Source organism: Trichosurus vulpecula, chromosome 4 (assembly GCF_011100635.1).
Source record: "Trichosurus vulpecula isolate mTriVul1 chromosome 4, mTriVul1.pri, whole genome shotgun sequence".
NCBI classification, from domain to species: Eukaryota; Metazoa; Chordata; class Mammalia; order Diprotodontia; family Phalangeridae; genus Trichosurus; species Trichosurus vulpecula.
In genome coordinates this window covers 63,003,142-63,023,693 of record NC_050576.1, presented here as the reverse complement: position 1 = coordinate 63,023,693, position 20,552 = coordinate 63,003,142, and the positions used below count along the sequence as shown (strand labels likewise).

General features: G+C 40.8%; 2 protein-coding genes across 2 annotated transcripts in view; both read left to right on the top strand.

The window, feature by feature from the left end:
- Nucleotides 1–1,002, top strand: part of LOC118845431 (selectin P) — a 38,567-nt gene extending 37,565 nt beyond the window's left edge. Inside the window, exon 16 of the mRNA XM_036753337.1 lies at nt 394–1,002. The gene's annotated coding sequence lies outside the window, so the exon portion shown is untranslated. The remainder of the gene's footprint in view (nt 1–393) is intronic.
- A 12,452-nt stretch (nt 1,003–13,454) lies between these two features.
- The window catches only part of F5 (coagulation factor V), a 92,185-nt gene continuing 85,087 nt past the window's right edge, over nt 13,455–20,552 (top strand). The window contains exons 1-2 of the mRNA XM_036756043.1: nt 13,455–13,907; nt 16,809–16,900. Coding sequence (XP_036611938.1) covers nt 13,753–13,907; nt 16,809–16,900 — 247 coding nt within the window. The 5' untranslated portion in view covers nt 13,455–13,752. The remainder of the gene's footprint in view (nt 13,908–16,808; nt 16,901–20,552) is intronic.

The window sequence follows — 20,552 nt, the reverse complement described above, 5'->3', positions numbered from 1 at the left end:
GAAAACAGGTTTCTCTATAGCAGGAGAGGGAGTTTCTCTCAAAGCATCTCTTTCTGCCATTGAAACCAGAGATCTAGCTTCAAAGATAAGAGATTTCACTATAAATTGCATTCCTCCTACTGGGAGCTGTTAGGTTAAGCTGAGACGTTCTGTTGAGTCAGTATCGAGCATGTTGGGATGGCTAGTGGTGGGAGAGTGATAAAGAAATGAATTGGAACTTAATCAGCTTAGCTCTAGCTTGGTAATTGAAAGTTCATGACTACTAGTTGTAGGTTTCCACTGACTCTTCTTACCGAGCCGCCCTGGCTAACAGGACCCTAGGCTCAAGCAAGAGAAGTTGGATGAGTCATTAAGGCTTGGAGGATTGAAGATGCTTCTCTCTCATTTTCACAGATCTGCTCCTCCACAGCAGCGCCATCAACTTTCACAGGATCCCGTTTCTGAATACGCCTGTTCCTGCCAGACTTGACTTTTGCTGCAGTTTAACCATCTGCAGTGTTCTGTAAATATCTGTAAATAAGAGACATTGGTTTCCTCTAGGTTTCCTCTGCTGCTGGTTCAGTAGGGTTGCCACTTCTGTCCCACCTAGCCATCATCATTCTCCACAACAAAGCAGCTGCAGCCAGGACCAGAAGTTTCCAAAGGAGCTGTGAAAGATTTTACCTTTTTCCACCCCATGCATCACCATCTGAAATGGTAGTGCTGTCCAACAGGATTGGGAACTGGGAGTAGCTAGAAAAATCAGACCACAGTGGGCACCACACAATGGAGTAAGAAAAATGAGAGTTAAGGAAGCAACTTCAGAAACAAAGAGCAAACTCTGTACTTAGAGGCTTGACACTTGATGTTGAGGCCTCTAGGTGGCGCCAGATGGTGGAAGAAGATGACGGGGTCAACAGAAGAGCCATCACATCTGCCCAACTTTTCACTGATGATTTTCCTCTCCTGTCTTCCCCACACCAGCTCATCCAAGGATTAAAATTCAAATCATATAACCTTCCATTGGCTGGTTTGTTTAATGGCGCACAGTCTACACACATCCCTCCTTTTGTCATTAAAATTACTACTTGAGTGCAGCGGTCCCAATTTGTAACAACTCTTTAATTAATCTATTATTTATTACATACTTATCTATATAGCTAATCTATTAAGCATTTATTATAACCTATCTAATAAATATTTGTTATATACCTATCAATTTATTTCATACCTATATACATATCTAATCTGGCTAATAAGTATTTATAACATACCTGTCTATCCATATAACTAATCTATTAAGTATTTATTAAATACCTATTTACCTACATATTTAATCTATCTAATAAGTGTTTATAACATACCTGCCTGTCTCCATAACTAATCTACTAAGGATTTATTACATATCTATCTACCAAGTATTTATTATGTATCTATTTAATATTACATACTATCTACATATCTAATCTAATAAATATTTATTACATACTTATCTAGCTACATATCTCATCCAATAAATATTTATTATATGCCTATTTATTACATGCCTATCTAGTAAGTATTTATTAAATGCCTATCTGCATATCTAATCTATCAAGTATTTATTTCATACCTGTCTATTACATACTTATATATCTACATATCTAACCTAATAAGCATTTATTGTATACCTAGCTACCTACATATCTAACTTATTAAGTCTTGATTAGATACCTACTTGGGATTCAATACTGAACTCAAAGAACAAAAAGCCCAGAGAGGTAGCTTCCTTAGACTATTAGTCCCATGTATGGGCCCAGTTCAGATTTCTTCCAAAGTTAGTTATCACCAGGCACTGGTGAGAAGAGTAAAGGGAGACTGCCCATATGGGAGCAATCTTGTCACTTAAAAGAAGTCATTCGATTCAGTAGCAAAGATTGAGTAGCTGCTATACATTTAAGGAGCCTAGCCAGGCCCTGGGGCGGGTGGGGGGGGCAGTGGGAATACAAACTTGAACAAGTTCCTGACCTTGGTGGTCTCACAGTCTAGCCAGGGAGATGAGACATATAAACCAATAAAGAGGATGCAGGGCAGAATTGTGAGTGCTGAAGGAGCATTATAAGCCAAGTGCTACGGGGCCAGGGCAGGCTCAAGTGAGGAACAAAGATTTATGGTCGAAAAGGACCTTAGAGGTCATCTAGTTGAATGAAGTCAAATTCAAATAGAAACAGGGACCACTAAACTATACATTGGAATCCCTGTAGGCTACATGTTGACTTAGAAAACTACGTGTTGATATTACCTATGTTTTTATTTTGTCTTAATTTATTTTGTTAAATATTTCCCAATTACATTTTAATCTTGCTTGGGACATACTCAGGAGTGATATGAGGTGCAGGCAGCCTGGGCATGTTTGACACCTCTGCCCCAGTCCAATTCCCTCACCTGACAGGTGAGGAAAGCCAGGACTGGAGAGGTGAAATCTCCAAGGTCACGAAACAAGGCAGAGTAGGGAGTTAAACCTAGATTCTCTGACTGAAGGTTTAAAATGCTTTCTACTACACTATGTTGCCTCCTAATCTCCCAGAAGATTGTGAGAGTCTAAGAAAGACTTCTAAAAAAATTATGGAAGAGAATTGCATGTGTTTATAGGGGGAAGGAATCAGACAGGGAAATATTAAAGATGCATGAGAAGGAAAAGGTAATTGATGGAGAAAATTCCAAGAAGAGATCAGAAGGGACAGAACAGGGGTGGGGAACCTGCAGCCTTGAGGCCACATGTGGCCCTTTAGGTCCTCAAGTGTGGCCCTTTGATTGATTCAGTTGAGGCCGCAGGTTCCCCACCCCTGGGACAGAATCAAGGGCGTAGGCAGAAGAAACCTTGAAGAAAGCAGGAAAGCCAACTGTTCCTTTGAGACAGGAAAGGAGAAAAGAAAGAAGAGGCATAGATTAAAAAAACTTTAATGTGGAAAAGAGTAAATCTGAAGGAGATAATAGCATATCTTAGTAATCTCACATCTTAGTTATTTCTATCAGTAAGGCTTATAAATGTTATTGAGCAAGAAGCAAAGAAGGGAAGCAAGGAGGGAGGGTGGGAGGAAGGGAAAGAAGGAAAAAAGGAGGGAAGGAAAGAAGGAAGGAAGGAATGAAGGGAGGAAGGATGAGAGGAATGAAGGGAGGAAAGAAGGGAGGGAGGAAAGGAGGGAGGAAAGGAGGGAGGAAGAAAGGAAAGAAGGAAGGAAGGGACAAACGAACAAAGGAAGGAAGGAAGGAAGGAAACAACCATTTATTCAGCACCTTCTATGGGCCAGGCACTGTGCTAAGTGCTTTACAAATACCTTATTTAATCTTTGCAACAACCCTGGGAGGTAGGAGCTATTATTATCCCCACCTTACAGTTGAGGAAACTGAGGCAGACAGAAGTTAAGTAGCTTGCCCAGGGTCACAATGCTAGTAAGTGTGGGAGGCTGGATTTTAACTCAGTTCTTTCTGACTCCAGGTCCAGGGCTCCATGTACAGCACCAACTAGCTTGTGTCTAACATTAAGGAGTCTGTCAACTTCTCAACCATCCAGGCCAGTTTCAGTCCTAGGGGATCTTGGCCCTTAATGAGAAGGTTTAGCTTTCCTTTCCTTATACTCTCCACTCCCTAGAGACTATTTACTTACAGCCTAGGTCTACTCCCTGATGCTGCAACCAGGTTGGGGAGGACCAAAGAACTACTCAGGGTTTTCTCTACAGCATACTAAAGCAACACGGCTAGAAGCAAAGATCCTACATGGTCAACCAGAACCACAAAGAGCAACTCTGAGCATGCCCCCTGGCACTGTCCTCATTACATATGGTGTATGAGGTACCGGGTTAAGTGCTGCAGGGTAAACAAGGCTCTTTAGGACACAATTCCTAACTTAAGAAGCTTCTTTTCTACTACCTTTATACTATACCTATTATAAAAGGTCTGAATTTGGAATAGAAAGAGAAGATTCGGAGATCTATTATCTCACTAGATGAACTACTAAAATCTCTCCCTTTTTCCTCAGGACTAGCGGAAAGAACAGCATGGTCTAGGGGAAAGGACAGCGTGATATAGCCCAAAGGACACTGGAACCAGGAAACCTAGATTCAATTCTGGACACTGACACTTTCTAGCTATGTGTTCATAGACAATTCAGTTAGTATCTCAAAGTCGCAGTTTTCTTGTCTTTGAAATAGCAATAATGCTCTAAGGGTACCCGTCTCACAGGGTTGCTATGGAGGAAGTACTCTGTCAATCTTAAATCCCCATTAAATGAGTTATTCTTCCTTCCATTTGTTTCAGGTCTTCCAGTGGAGAAAAAAAAGGCAATAGGTGCTTCCCGCCAGCCTTTAAGTGATAACTGGTTGTGAGAGTTGCTATAATATGTAAAAGGCACTTTGAGAAATCGGTGGTTCAACCAGTATTTATTAAAACCTCAATATCTATAATGGACTCTGCTAGGTAGAGGCAGCTAGGTGGCTTAGTGGATAGAACACTTAATTCAAATATGGCCTCAGACACTCGCTAGCTGTGTGACCTTGGTGGGCAAGCCCCTTAATCTCTGTTTGCCTTTGTGTACTGGAGGAGGAAATGGCAAACCCCTCTAGTATCTTTGCCAAGAAAAACTCATGAACAGTATTGGCATGCATGGTCCATGGGGTCATAAAGAGTCAGACATGACTGAACAACAACAATTGTGCTAGGGACAAGAGGGCATGGTTAATTTCCTCCTGCTTTTTCATTCATTCATTTCTTAGGGCCCACAATGCCTTGAACACAAGTGCTTAATGAATGTTTGTTTAATTGTCGGATGAAGCAGCTGAGTGAGGAGGAGTCATGGCTAATACCTTAGCACCATAAAAGGACTGGCTCAGAAACAGACTTTGCATGAGACTATAACCGGTCAGTGGCTTGGGCTGTGCACACCATAGACATTCCTGGTCTACAATGGACTGACCTCTATGTTGATTCTTGCCTAACCTTTTTGACTTATTAATTCCAGCGCTCCTGGAATGGAATTCTATCCCTTCCGTATGGTTTTGAGCCATGCCCTACCACCTCTCCCCCACATAGTTTGTTTTCTTCTGGGCCTATTTATTGCCCCTGATCACAAAAATGAGTTTAAGCCCCACTCCCTCAAATACCATAATACGCAATATTCCAGCGTGCTGGTACTAGAATGTGTGCTATTGTTCATGTAATCCTATTAATGACATTTGAGAATGTCAAGTTAAAAAAAGTAGTTGTTGAAAACAGCACTACCCTAAGGGGAGGACACCTCATTCTTGATATCACCCCAGTGGCAGGTAACCACGTAAGTATGAGGTTTCTTTCATCCCTCAAGTCTCCCTATAGTTCCAGAGAGATGTGGAGGAAGGGAACTGTTACTTTCCCATTAAAATACAATACTTTAAGGCTTATGAGCAATCCTATAATGCTAAAATATGTATTGTCCACATTTTATGAATGAAAAAATTGAGGCTGAAAGACTAGATGGATAGTCCATGGTCACACAGGTAAAAAGTGGCAGTGCCAGGGTCCAAACCCAGTTTTCCTGATACTGCTATGACTCTGAATGCCCACTATCTTCCATCTCAAATTTTCCTAGAGCTCTTTGAATATGTCCTTTAACTTTGTCACATTTCTATCCCCAGCACTTAACACACTGCCTGACACATAGTAGGTGCTTAATTAATGTTGGTTGGATTGCATTGGTGGGAGTAAGGTGCTTTGAATATCAGAAACTTCCTTCTCCATACTGGTCTTCTGTGGTCAGAGAGCAGAGCTTTTAGGAGGAATCCAAAGAGAACGTGATGGCTGGTGGTACTGAGTATTCCTGGGACAATGAGAACAGTGCTTCCCCCACAATTCAAGCAAATTATTCCCAATTTACACACATGGCTCTTCGTAACTCTTCACAATTTTTATTTCTGCTCTCCTTTCTTCCAATTCTTTTTTTTCTTTTCTCAGTGATTTCCTTTGTTTCCTTGATCCTCGAACCTGTCCAACTACCTTCTTCATTTGTAATATGGCTACCATACCCTTAAGACATTCCTCCCAACCTGGAATGATTGTGAGAAGCCAAAAGCTAAGACCCCTATGAGTCAATGGTCTTCTTTTCTGGTGTTCTGTGCCCAACCATGTCAACCAATCCACAAGCACGTATCTGTCAGACATTATGCTAGGTAGTGAACATAAAAAAGGCAAAAATAAAATGGTCTCTGCCTTCACGTAGTTTATATCCTACAGGAGCAGACAGCATATAACTACATACAAAATAAATACCAGATACCTACTTGGGGCAGGCAGAGGGAGTAGCAAGTGAGGGGATCAGAAAAGGCCTTCTGTAAACCATGGCTCACATAATCTGAACTTCAAAGGAAATGAACAATTCTTAAGAGACTGAGATGAAGAGGGACTGAATCCTAGACACAGAGCACAGCCTGTGCAAAGACATGGGGATGGAAGATGGAATGTCATATGTAAAGCAAAAGCAAGTAGGTTGGCATAACTAGGTTTGAGTGTACATGAAAGTAAAGAGAGATGGGGACTTGGAACCTGACCCCAGCCTTGACTATCCAGACTTTTATACCTTTCCCCCTTTCATGTTTTGCCTTCCTTACTCAATTGTAAATTGACAGAAAGTAGGAACTGTCTTTTTGCTTGTGTTTATAGTTCCAGCACTTCACATGGCTATTAACTAGTTAATAGTAAACAAGTAATAAGCACTGTATTGATCTATCGTCATCTATAGAGATTTCATCTTCGTAACTTACAATACATAGATTTGCTTTAGATAGAAACACCTCTCTCTTCCTTTGTAGCTATTTTCTAGTTCTTTCCTGTGCTATCCAGTCTTATTTCTTCAAACATTCTTGAAAAGGAAAAGAAAAGATTTTTTCTCTCCTTGACTCTTAAATTATGTCACTAGCCCATTTTTCTGATTTCTCTTTGCCTTCTAAATCAATGCATATTAGCTTTAATAAGTTTGGAAAGGTAGCTTGGAGCTAAAATTAAAAGTTTTAAATAATAAATAGGACATTCTGTTTTTGGTCTGCCAAATACAGAAGTGATGGGGAGGTACTGAAGTTTTTTTGGAGGGGGGAAGGCAGGGCAATTGGGGTTAAGTGACTTGCCCACAGTCACACAGCTAATAAGTGTGTCAAGCATCTGAGGTCGGATTTGAACTCAGGTCCTCCTGACTCCGGGGCCAGTACTCTACTCACTGGGTACTAAAGTTTTTTGTGCAAGCAAGTGAAAAGGTTAGAGTTACGTTGTTGTTCAATAATTCAGTCACATCTGACTCTGTGACTCCATAGACCCTTTTGTCCATGAGGTTTTGTAATGGTGACCCTGGGCAAGTTACTTAATCCCAATTGCCTTACCCCACCCCCCAAAAAAAAAGATATAGAAAGACATGAACTGATGCAGAGTGAAGAACAATTTATATTATGTTAATAAAGTAAAAATCAACAGTTTAGAAGACTTTTATAAACTAATGAAGAATGAAATTAGCAGAACCAGGAGAACAATTTCTATACTGACAACAACACCATACAAAACAAACTTTGAAAGCTATAAAAATAAGAATATACATTCGTTAATATCTTGGAAATCACCTACTATATAGCAGCTGATATAGCATGACTTATACGTATATATATGTATATTTATATACATATACATGTTGTACGTGTGTGTTTGTGTGTGCGTATGTGCATACAGCCACTGAAGGAAATTGTTTTATTTGACTTTGCATATTTGTTTCAATTTTTTTCTTTTCTTTCTGTTTCAGTGGGAGGAGGATGAAGAGAAAATCTATTTCTGCTAATTTTTAAAAATAGAGAGGTGGGGGGGTACTACAGATGTGAAACATTGCATGCACTTTCATATGGGGTCACTATATTATTAGTTTGACTTAATCATTTTACTTTGTCACACAAGACCTCTCATAAAGTGAAAGTAATCTGTAAATGTATATAATCTAAAAACAAACATTAATAAAACTGAAAATGACAAAAACAGCATAAGAAAAACAGCAAGAAGAACGATCCGGCTGACCGCACAAATGCAGGAAGGAAAGTAATGGGTAAGGCTGGAAACAGGTCAGGGCCAGGTTGGAAAGGGCTTTAAATGTCAAACAAAGGAGCTCATATTGGATCCTAGAGGCAACAGAGAGCGCTGGGAAATCATTGAAAAGCGGAATGACGTAGTCAGACCCAGGGGTGTGCTAGCGAATGTTTAACAACTTTGGAGGAAGAAGAAGATATAGAATATGATTTTAAGTTTAATCTGCATTATTAGCACTTTCTGTGTCATTAACCCTTCCTAACTGTGTGATGGGGCAGGTAGGTGGCATAGAGGATAGAGCACTGAGCGTGGAATCAGGAAGACTCATCGTTGTCTTTGTACTTCCTGCACCTAACCCGGTGCCTGACACTCATAAATCATTGTTGCGGGTTGATTGATTACTGCATGTATTTGGGAGAACTCTACCATGTGAAAATAAGAAGATACGCCACTATAGAGAGGGGATTGAAGGGAAAAAGACAGAATCTCAGTATTGGAAGAAATCTTGGAGGTCATTAAGTACAGGAAATACCCTATACCACACACACACACACACACACACACACACACACACACACAAATGATCATCCGGCTTCCATTTGAAAACTGCCAGGGAAGATGAACCTGCTCCCACCGGAAGAGATCCACTGTACTCTCTGTTACTGTTTTTTTTCAGTTATGTCTGACTCTTTGTAAGCCCATTTGGGGTTTTCTTGGCAAAGATACTGCAGTGGTTTGCCATTTCCTTCTCCAGCTCATTTTACAAATGAGGAAACTGAGGCAAACAGGGTTAAGTGACTTGTCCCGGGTCACACAGCTAGGAAGTGTCTGAGGCTGGATCTGAACTCATGAAGATCTTCCTGACTTCCGGCCCACTGCTCTATCCACTGTGCCACCTGGCTACCATAGGAAGGATTATTGGGGGACTTCAAAGCCACCTGTGATGCCTTGGCCAAGGCTATACCACGCCACCTGCCGTGGTTTTCTGTAGTCACCTCTGACATACAACATGGACAGAGCTGAGACTCAGACCCTGGTCTTTTAATTAAAGCACTATGCAAATTCCAGTTATTACTACTCCTGCTGCTAATAGAATCTAACTTTGATTTCTGTTAGCCAAGGTACACTTTGAGGGGTTATCTTATCTAATTGGGTGAACACCACCATTTTGGAAGCTGGAGCCTAAGGGGTGGGGAAAATAAAGTCACTGTGCACCCATCAACCAAGGACATATGTTAATAGAGGAAGGGGATCAGAGAATCATGGAAGCATACTCATAAAGCCTAAAGAGACCCTAGAGGCCATCTAGTCTAACCCCCTTATTTTAAGGGTGAGAAAATTAAGGCTGAGAAGTAAAGTGATTTGCCAAAGGTCCCCCAGAGGCTTACATACAGATTTCTTACATGACTAAGCCCAGGGCATCCAGAACAGTCAGGTGAGAGACAGCATCAGGCAGGACACGATTTATGGATATCTTTTACCTGATGTGGATAGAAGGCTGGATGGGAACTGTGCTAATCTCACTAGTGGAAAAGACAAATGAAGTGAAAGACTGAATTCTTGGTAAATGATCATAATTTCCAAAGTGAAAAAGGGTAGAAAGAATCTGCCTAATCTAACACAGAGTTAAGCTATTTCAAAAGATATAAATAAAATGATGGGGTGTGTATACCATAGACTTGCCCTTCCTACTCCCTGATTTCCTAGAAGAGCCATATTGAAAGACGGTATAGTGTGAGGTAGTGCAGAGCCTGCCTTGGCATTAAGAAGATCTATGCCCAAATGTTACTTCCAACATATACTATCTGTATGAGTCTGGACAAATTCTTTAATTTCTCAGTCACCACTGAAGATTTTTTTATTAGGAAAGTGATACGGTGCTTCAGAAATGGAAAGAAATGAACAAATGAATGAATGAATAAAATATTTATTAAGTCAATTCTAAGTGAAAGGAATTCAAATACAAAAGAGAGACAGACTGAGCCCCTTGAGAAGGTTACATTCTAATAGTAGAGACAACAGAAGCAGGGAATAAGCCAGGGAAGGGTGAAGTTACAGGAATGGTGAGTGGAGCCATGAGGGAATAGAATGACGTGCTCTTTCTGGAAGCAATGGTAATAGTGATCCGATAACTATTGCCAGAGCACGAGATAAGAGCTGAGGGAGGGTGGGAGGGAGAGACTGTACTGGGGGGACAGGGGTAAAGGGAAGCAGCCTGAGGTCAGTCAGATATAGTGTGTTATTACCCCGAAGCATTGCCACAATGGGGCAGCTGGAGAATCAGTTAGGAGAGTTCATGGCAGGGAATCCAAATGGCACGTCAGGAAGATTATTTTGACAGCTCTGTGGAAGACGTTTTGGAGAAGGGAAAGACAAGAAACTGGGGGAGCAATTAGGATGCTATTCCAACAGTCTAGACAAAACGTAAGGAGGAAACAGGGTACAGAGATAAGGGGAAGGATTCAAGTTAAGTTTCGGAGGTAGAATGAACAAGGCTTGGCAAAAATCTGGATATAGGGTGTGAGGAAGAGTGGAAGGGTCAAGGATGATCCAAGATTGCAAAACTAGCAGCTAATAGAATGGTGGTATCTGCAACAGAGAGAGGGAAGTTCAGAGAAGGGTCAAGATTGGGGAGGAAACTTAGGGAGCTCCATTGTACACATGCTGAATTTTAAATTATTATAGGACATGTAAGCAGAAACGTCCAACAAGCAGTTAGCAACACAGGACTAGTGTTCAGGGAAGAGATTAAAGGTAGATATATTGATTCATGAGTAATATTTGCAGAGAATTAAACCTAAAAGAGGGGCAGCGAGGTGGAGCATTCGAACAGAGAACCATCCCAGGAGTCAGGAGGACCTGAATTCAAAAGCAGCCTCAGACACTTACTAGCTGTGTGATCCTGGGCAAGTCACCTAACCCTCTTTGCTTCAGTTCCTCACCTATAAAATGAGCTGGGAAAGGAAATGGCAAACCACTCCAGTAAACCCCAAGTGGAGTCATGGAGAGTCAGACAGAAACAACTCAACAATAACAAATGCATAAGAACTGATGAGATCACTGAGTAATTTGCTGTTCAGTTATGTCTGACTTTTGGGACCTCCGTATAGAGTTTTCTTCACAAAGACACTAGAGTGGTTTGCTATTTCTTTCTTCAGTGAATTAAGGCAAATAGAGGTTAAGTGATTTGTCCAGGGTCACACAACCAGTGAGTAAATGAGGCTGGATTTGAACTCGTCTTCCTGACTCCAGAGCTGGCGCTCTATCCGCTGTGCCACCTAGCTGCTGAGATCACCACGATGCAAAAAAAGAGAGAAGATAATCTTAGGGGAAATACCTACAGTTAAGAAGCAAGAGATGGTTCATGATCCTGCAAAAGAAACTGAGGAATGGTCACACAGCGAGGAGAGGGACCAGGAGACTGTAGTATCTTGAAGGCCAAAAGATAAGAGTGTCTAGGAAGAGGAAAAGATAAACAATAACCAAATTTATAGGGAGGTCAAGAAGGTTCAGGAGTTAGACAAGGCCATGGATCTAGCTATTTTAAATATGTTGATAACCTTGGAGAAAGTAGTTTCAGTGCAAATGGTGTAGTGTAAACTGGTCATCAATGGGGTCAAGACCTAGGATGGAAGGGAAATGGGGCCAAAGAAGGGGGAAATGGATAGGAAGGAAAGGCAGGGGTGGAGGAATTGGAGAGCTAGGTGAGAATCAAGGATTAGATTTAGGAGGAGTGAAGCAGAGGGAAAGATGGAAGGATAGGAGACCATGATGGTAGGAAACAATTTCAGAGTTTGGTATCATGCAGGTAGCATAATTATGGATGATGGTGACACTTAAGGTATTATCATCCTCATGAGTGACAAAGTTGGAATGAAGATATAGGTTTTGAGGAGGATTAATAAACTGAGAAGTTATGTATGCTGGCATATAAAGGGACGTCAGTCTGCATACTGGCACCCTTAAGCATGATGGCGGAGGCTAGGATGCAGAAGCCTGTGAGCCAGATTCTAAATGGCTTAAGAGGGGAAAATAATGTAAAGGTCTATAGATTACATCTACAGCCAGTATCTGGACAGGGTGATCTCGATGGATAGAGGTAACCTCAAAAGAGAAAAAATTCCTGAGTGAGGGTTAGTATAAAGAGAAGTGAGAAGAGCAAGGATCATGCCTATTAACATCTCTGGGCTCTGTGTGCCAGAGGAGATGAGAAGGAGCCTTGAGTGCTGGAGAGAAAGGCCAGGGGCACATACCTTCTGGAGGCTTCTGTGAGTGCCAAAAGATGGAAAGGATCCCCAGGATCACACGTGAATTAGGCAACAGCCAGGATTCACACATGGGACGCTGAGTCCAAACGCAGAGTTCTTTTCTCTGTGACAAGCACTGCTTCCACCCTGTAGATTGTTACCAATGGGATAAATGGCCTAGAAGATCTTAAGGACACGTATGATCAGAAATAAAGACAAGCTGGTCATGTTGTGGGAGATCACAGAAGGACAATCTAAGTATTGAGCTGATTTCTGTAAAATATTAAGGAGAAAGAGAGGAAGGCTTCCATCGCATTGGATAAATACTCAAGAGAAAACAGTGTGGGATTACAGAAAGGCACTGGCCCTGGTAAAGTGACCTAGGTTCATGTCCCAGTTACTTATTACCTGCGTGACCAAAGGCACACAAATCAGTTAACCTCCTGGGGCCTTAGGGTCCTGATCTGTAAAATGGCGTTACTGATATTTACATTTCTTCCCTCACAGGGATCCTGTGAGGAAAATACTTTTTGATCCTCAAAGGGCTACATAAATGTGAGCTACTGTCTATGTAAGAAATACAGAAAGTCATGGACAAAGAATTGCACAAGATGAGAAGGCACAAATAGGTTCCGGTATGCACCCAGAAAAAGGGATGAAATATCTGATGAATCTGATGAAATAACAGATCCCTGAAGTAGTTTACACATTGAGAAACTGAGGCACAGAGAGGTTGAACTGCCCAAGATCAATAAATAAATGAAACTAGGACTGAAACCTTGGACTCTCCACCTCTAACCTTGAAATCTTTACAAGACATGATGTGGCCTCCCAACCTGAAATGACAGTGAACATGTCACACAGTGTGAAGCATGTGAGAAATTGTCCTTCAGTTCAGGATGATCCCAGAAAGAGAGGGACCATGAAAAGAGATGGGTCTTTGTATGAGCTCCAGCTAGAGAGCCATGAAGAGTGAACTTTGACACTGGCAAGTTTGGGGCATGAGGGAAGGGGGGGGAAAGGGGCAGGTTTTATTAGCTTAAGTGGTGCTCTGGGATTGGGAGGCTAAGGAATAGAGTCCTCTCACTGGCTCAAAAATTGCTGGTCATTTCCCTGCCTGGAGACTGGGCTCTCTGGCCCTTTTTCTCACTGTTTTCTGCAATAAGAAGAGACAGGGAGACTAGCAGCTACCCTTCACACCTGACTGTCCCACTAGGCAGTGAGCCAGCCAACCACCTGTCCAGTGGAAGCAGCCTCCCTCAATGCCTGTAAGCCCCAAAGAAGGGGGAGGGAATTTCAGTGGCTGCTGTGACTTCTGACAGAACCTTCAAAGGGAACACACTACTACCCCACAGCCTCCCAGAGCTCACTGCAGCCCAGACTGCACTCTCCCTAGAGGTCAGCAGCACCAAGGTGCCTGCCCCAGCAGCTCCTGGGGCTGCTGTTGGCAGGAGTGGAAACCATGTCTCCAGGCCGCCTGAGCCTCTGGTTCCTTGTGGTCCTGGAGATTGGGTGGCTGGGTTTGGGACAGCATGTAGCTGAAGCAGCTGTCCGGCATCGCTATATAGCTGCTCAGATCATCAACTGGACTTACCGTCCTCAGACCAACGACCCAAGGTAATTCAGGACTGGGGGGAGTGGGGGATTGGGGTCAGGAGAGAAGCTAACAGGAAGTTTGCCTCACTGTCTCTCTGGAAAATAGATTCTTTCCTTAGGACAGCCCACACTAGACCTGGCCATTCCCTCTTTTTAACTGCAATTGACAGGATATGATGCAACATCCTGGTTATAATGCTATATCACTCCTCTATTTGTGCATTTTATTACTTGGGGAGCACTTAATTATTACGTTTGATGAACTGGGATCTTTGTGTTTTCAGCAAACATCATTTTGAGTGATTTCAATTTTTGGGAACATGGGGATGGTAGTACATGGAATGGAAATATGAGAAAAATACAAAACATTGAGCACCAACTATTACAATTAACCATATTATCAATATCTTTCTTTGAATTGTCAAAGTAAAAATTATTCCTGCCTACTCAACTGTTTTTAAAAGTTATTTATATTTTATATGCATTATTATCTATAGATCTCAGGAGATAATGTGATATAGTGGAAAAAACACTACCTTGAGAATTGAAGGATTTGGGTTCAAATCCTGTCTTTGACAATTACTACCTGTGTAACCTTGGGCAGTCACACCTTCTCTGAGCCTCATTCATCTCATCTTTAAAATGAGAAAGTTGAATTAGATGACCTTTAATGACCATCCCTCCCAGCCTGAACTCTATGATTGTATTATCTTCATATTCTAAAAAGCCCAAATGCAAACTTTAAGATGCAAATCCAAATTGCTTGTGCTCATCAGTTGATTGCTGGTTTGTATATGGTACCGCCCCAAAAAAATCACTGTGAGAAAAAGCAATAAATCTATTATTTTCTGTTTCTTTAAATTTGCCTCATCAAAGCTACCTGGTATGTTTCTTCCTCCTTTGTGACTATCTTTAGCCTCTACATGCCTACGAGAGAGAACTGTCCCATTTAGACTGGTCATTTTATTACTCAAACCTTGATTAAAATGCATGTATAAATGAAAGGGCTTTGAATTAAATCTGAGGATTACATTTGCTTTTCAAACTGGTCTTACAACTTAAAGACCTTCTAAGGTGAAACAGAACTTCTCTGGAAGAGTTGGGATCAAAAAGCAAACCTATAATAGCTGAGGATTACAATGAACTGTGCTTGTCTTTGTTTTAAAATTGGGTCAACAGGGATATTATACTTATTCCAACCTGAAGCCACATCTTAGGTGATTGGGAAAGACATGTTCCTCTTTCAGAGTTGCAAAATCGAGAGTTATCTGCCAAGATATGTCAAAATTTTCTGAGAGCCCTTTAGATTACAAAATTATTTGTTTGGCGTTTGAACAACTCAAATTCTCCACTTAAAAATGTTAGTTGTATTAAATGAATATTAATGGGATTGAAATGAAGTATAAGGTGATCATCTACTTTTATGCTAACAGATTGAGGGCCCTGCTATTAATAGAAGATTCAAAGAAAACAATCATACTTTCTTGCTTATCTAGAAGAAACTAATTTTGTTGTTGGTTTGTCTTGTTTATCCCGGATTCAAGCCTAGTTAATAATCAAACTGCCATGGAAACTCTCTGTAGAGACCAATTCTATTTCTGATATAACATGGTTAGTGTGTGTGTGGCGGGGGGTTGTGAGTTCTATCCTCCAACCCCTATTTCCTAAATGGCTTCCACCATAGTCCAAGTAAGAGGTATCACCCATGCATCAGTTATTGTGGCCCTGCAAAACCTATGGCAAGAATGAGGAAAGCCCCCGAATGGTCCGGCCACTCAGGTTCCTTTGCTGGAAAGAACTTACTGGAAAACCTGGTTCATTAAATTGGGAAAACAGCCTAAATATCCCCCCATTATAGCCAAAAGTCAGTTGGAGACACTATGTGTGACTTTTCAAGTAGCTGGATAATTTTGGAGAAGGAAATGGCAAAACACTCCAATATCTTTGCCAAGAAAATCCCAAATGGGTTCACAGAGTCAGACACAACTGAAACCAGTGAACAAGATACTTTTTAGAGAGAGATCATAATAGTGTCAACTCTTTCCCCAAAATTTAGTTCAAGAGAATGAACATATTAGAGACTTTTCTTTCATTTAACATTAACAGGACCCAAATGACCTTTGGGAAAAAAATATCATATGTTTACCTTTTGTCCTGAGGTGATTTTTTAAAATGAAAATAAAACTTATTCAACTACTTCAGAAACTACATAATTTAAGAGTTGGAAGGGACCTTAGTCCAAATAGTCCAAATCATACCTAAAAATTAACCCCCCTCCCCCCGACCCTCAACACGTTTAACAATTAGTCATCCACTTTTGCTTGAAGATCTCCTGCTTTGGAATAAGCTTTCCTGACATGCAAGCCTATTTCCACCTACTTCTAGACATCCCTCTTGGGACCAAACTGAACCAGTATAATCACTCTTCGCTAGGATGGCCTTTCAAGTACTATACTTGAAAACAGCCATCAGATCTCTCCATAAATCTTCTCTTCTGGCTAAATATACTGGGTCCTTTTAAAAGAACTTCCTATGTATGATCTGAAGGCCCTTTACCATTCTGGTTGTATTTTATGATATCAAATTATCCTTTGGGATCTCCCCTAGTTCCCTTCTCTCACTCCTTATCTTGTCCAATGCTTATCAACCTATATCTTTTATGTAGCACCCCCATCTCTCTGTTTCCACCCCACTCATTCCTTGGGGGCAAAAACTGTGTTATTTTTATCTTTGCATCTCCAGAACCTAGAACACTTCCTGGAACATAATAGGAACAAATGTTTGCTGAACTGAAAAGAAAAGTGAAATGAAAAAAAATTAAGAAAAATATCCTTCCTACAAGTTAATGCAAAAGAATTCTTGAATGATAAAGGTCTATCCATAGACTAGCTTTTAAACAGGACTTTTGTGTTTCATGCCTAGTTCAAAGCCCTCAGAGCCTACCTTTAAGAAAATAGTCTACAGAGAGTATGAAGCAGGTTTCATACAAGAAAAACCAAGATCAAACATTTCAGGTAAGTCTCAACTAAAAACCAAGTTATAAAGCTAACCATCTATGAGAAGGTTAAACTGAGAGACAGTCCTTGCGCTCTATTGTCAATATAAGCACTAGAGGAAGGCCCCTGGACACCCTGGATAGATCAGCCTGCCATGGCAGATTTACAGGAGGACATGGACATGATTTGCAATGGTTGGATGGGCTGCAATCAGCATGAGTGCAGGGAGTACTTTCATTGATGAGATGACAGATCCATCAAAGCCCCAAGCAATCCATGAATAATTTGGGCTTCAGACTCTCCAAAATTGTCAAGAATAGAATCTATTTGTATTAATATAGACCTAGCTGGAGCTAGCTTATACAGTAATTTAAGTACATTATACTTATACAGTATTATACTTATATACAGTATTATACTTAGTAGTTTATTTGTATACAGTATTATACTTATTATTACTTATATATTATATACAGTATTATACTTAGTAGTTTATTTATATATAGTATTATACTTATTATTACTTATTATATATTATATACAGTATTATACTTAGTAGTTTATTTATATATAGTATACTTATTATTACTTATTATATATTATATACAGTATTATACTTAGTAGTTTATTTATATATAGTATTATACTTATTATTACTTATTATATATTATATACAGTATTATACTTAGTAATTTAAGGTTTAGCAAGCATTCGATCCTCTCAATAACCCCATGAGGTAGGTGCTTTTATTATCCCCATTTTGTAGATAAAGAGACTGTGCCACCTGGCTGGCTGACCACTCGATTTCTATCAAACTGGTAGGTACTTGTGTTCCTTTATCTCAACTGAAGGACAACTAGGTGGCCTAGTGGATAGCGTGCTTGGCCTGAAGTCAGGAAGACTCATCTTCCTGAGTTCAAATCCAGCCTCAGACATTGTACTAGCTGTGTGGTCTTGGGCAAGTCACTTAATCCTGTTTGCCTCAGTTTCTTCATCTATAAAATGAACTGGAGAAGGAAATGGAAAACCATTCCAATGTCTCTGCTAAGAAAACCCCAAATGGGGTCACAAAGAGTCGGACATGACTTAAAAATGACCGAACAACATCCCTTCTGAAGCTGACATTCTCTGATTCTAAACAGGAGCATATTAATACTGATATAACTAGGGCTAAGTGAGTTGAACAGGTAACCTAGGGAACTGTTACCCCTTTAATGGATAACAGTTTTATTTATTCCTGTTTGATTTCCTTTTCTAATTTTCTCTTTTCTTCCTTTTATATGTCTTTCATACTCCACTATAGCCAGTTGGAGCCAGCTCTGAATCACTTGGAAGAGTTGACTCTTAAATTTTCATTGTGAGCATTTACACCTCAGAAACTGGCAAATACAACAAATCAGGGTTTAATTTATTATTTTATTGATTAGATAGACTTAAGGTCAGTCAATAAACATTTAAGTGCCAACTGTTCTAAGCACCAGAGACAAAGAAAGGCAAAAGGAATTCACAGTCTAATGAGGGAGACAGTATGCAAACAACTATGTACAAAAAGCTATAAACAGGATAAATTGGCAGTAATCAACAGACGGAAAGCATGAGAATTAAGGGGGATTGGGAAAGCTTCCTGTAGAAGGTGGGATTTTAGCTGGGGCTCCTAGGAAGCCAGGGAAGGAAGGAGATGAATTTGAGGAGGAAGAGCATTCTAGGCATGAGGGACAGTCAGTGAAAATGCCTGGAGTCAATAAATGGAGTATCTTGTTTGAGGAATAGCAAGGAGACCAATGTCATTGGATTGAAGAGTACTTGATGGGGTGTAAGGTGTGAGAAGACTAGAAAAGTGGGAATGGGCTAGGTTATAAAGGGCAAGAATATCAGAGAATTTTATATTCAATCCTGCAGGTGATAGGGAGCCATTGAAGTTTATTGAATGGGGGGGGGTGACATGGTGTCACCTGAACTTCAGGAAAATCAATTTAGTGACTGAGTAGAGGATAGAGGATAGACGAGAGTGGGGAGAGACTTGTGTAGGCAGACCAACCAGACTATTTCAATAGTCCAGAAGTAAGGACGTGTGTGTGTGTGTGTGTGTGTGTGTGTGTGTGTGTGTGTGTGTGTGTGTGTGTGGTGTAGGGGATTGTATTAGAGAAGAAAAGGGACATATATAAGAATGCTGACAAAGGTAAAATCAACAGACATTGAAAACAGATTGGATATAGGGGGAGTGAGAGCAAGGAGTTGAGGATGACATCAAGGTTGTGAGCCTGGGGGATTAGGAGGAGGACAGTGATGGAAAAAATGCTAATAATTCCAATTAAACTTAAAAGCTTTAGATTTTGTTTTTCTTTGGAGGGCTGGTTGTTAAACATTTACCAGCACACCCCTGCCTGACCTCTACAAACTTTTGGCTTGGTCTAGGGCCGTGTAATTTGAGCGGCAGGGTTCATTCATAGGTTCATAGAATTGCTATGGCACTTTAGTCCAATCTTCTCATTCTACAGATATGGAAACTCAGGCCCAATGGGTAGTCACATAGCCAGAAAACAGCAGTCAGGACTAGATCCCAGGTCCTCAGATCCTTGGTATAAGGCTCTTTCCGCTATCCCACACTATAGAGAATATTTATAAATTTGGAGATGCCCGCCTTGAAAGGGTTCATTGGGGGTAGAGATGTGTATAGGGTCCAGAGAACTTAGTTTGGGCTGAAAAATATCTAGTTTTGCTTCTACATGCCGTTAAATATTTGTGGATGGAGGATGTTTCGAGGTAGTACAAAAAGTGGCTTGCCTTGTATTATTTAAGGCCTTCATTCTCTTGAAACAGGAATAGACTACCTTATTGATCCACCTTCTAACCCCCGAGTCTGAAATTAAATGTTTAGCGTAGGAGTTCATTAGGCTATAAGCTTCCTGAGGGCAAGAATTATATCTCCTTTCTGTCTTTGTACAATCCCCCTTACCATAAATGCTCGTTGAACTGAAGTTTTGTAAACAGTCTCCCTTCCTACTGGAGGCCTTTTTAGTCACCTCTCTGCTTAACCCCCAACTTTAGAGCCTTCCCCTCCAAGGTTTCCCCTTTTAATCTCTCGGCGTCTTTGTTGTGTGTTTCCATTTATGTACAAGTTGTCTTCTCCATGAATAAAACTCTTGGAGAGTAGGGAATGCTTTTACTTTGTTTTCCCAATGCTTAGCACTCTGCCTGAGCATGTTAATCACTTCATAAATGCTCATTTGTTGATTGATGGAATGGAGGAAGAAAAGGGTAGGATGGAAGGAAAAGGCAGTGAAGAAAGGTCTTAAAAATCAGAAAACTAATTAAGTGGCTTATCCATAGCACAAACATCTCCCAGGAATCTGATTGCAGGGACACACACTATGAGAAGAGAAGCTCACTTGTTTTGTTTTAATTAGGAGGCTGAGGGAGATAGTCAAACCTAACATTTGAGTGAGGGATTGTCACGAAGCCGGTAACTGGGAGATTTGCTGTGAATGACCTGATTTTCCAGCTTTATGATCCCCGCAGACACCATCCAACAATGCCATGGTGATTAAGCACCCCTCACTACAGGGGATGGAACTCTAACAGTACAACAAATACTTTAGCTGGCAAGAAACTTGCTTCAGGGTAAGCGCCAAGGCATGGGAAGCAAAGGTTGTAGACAGCAGGGGACGGA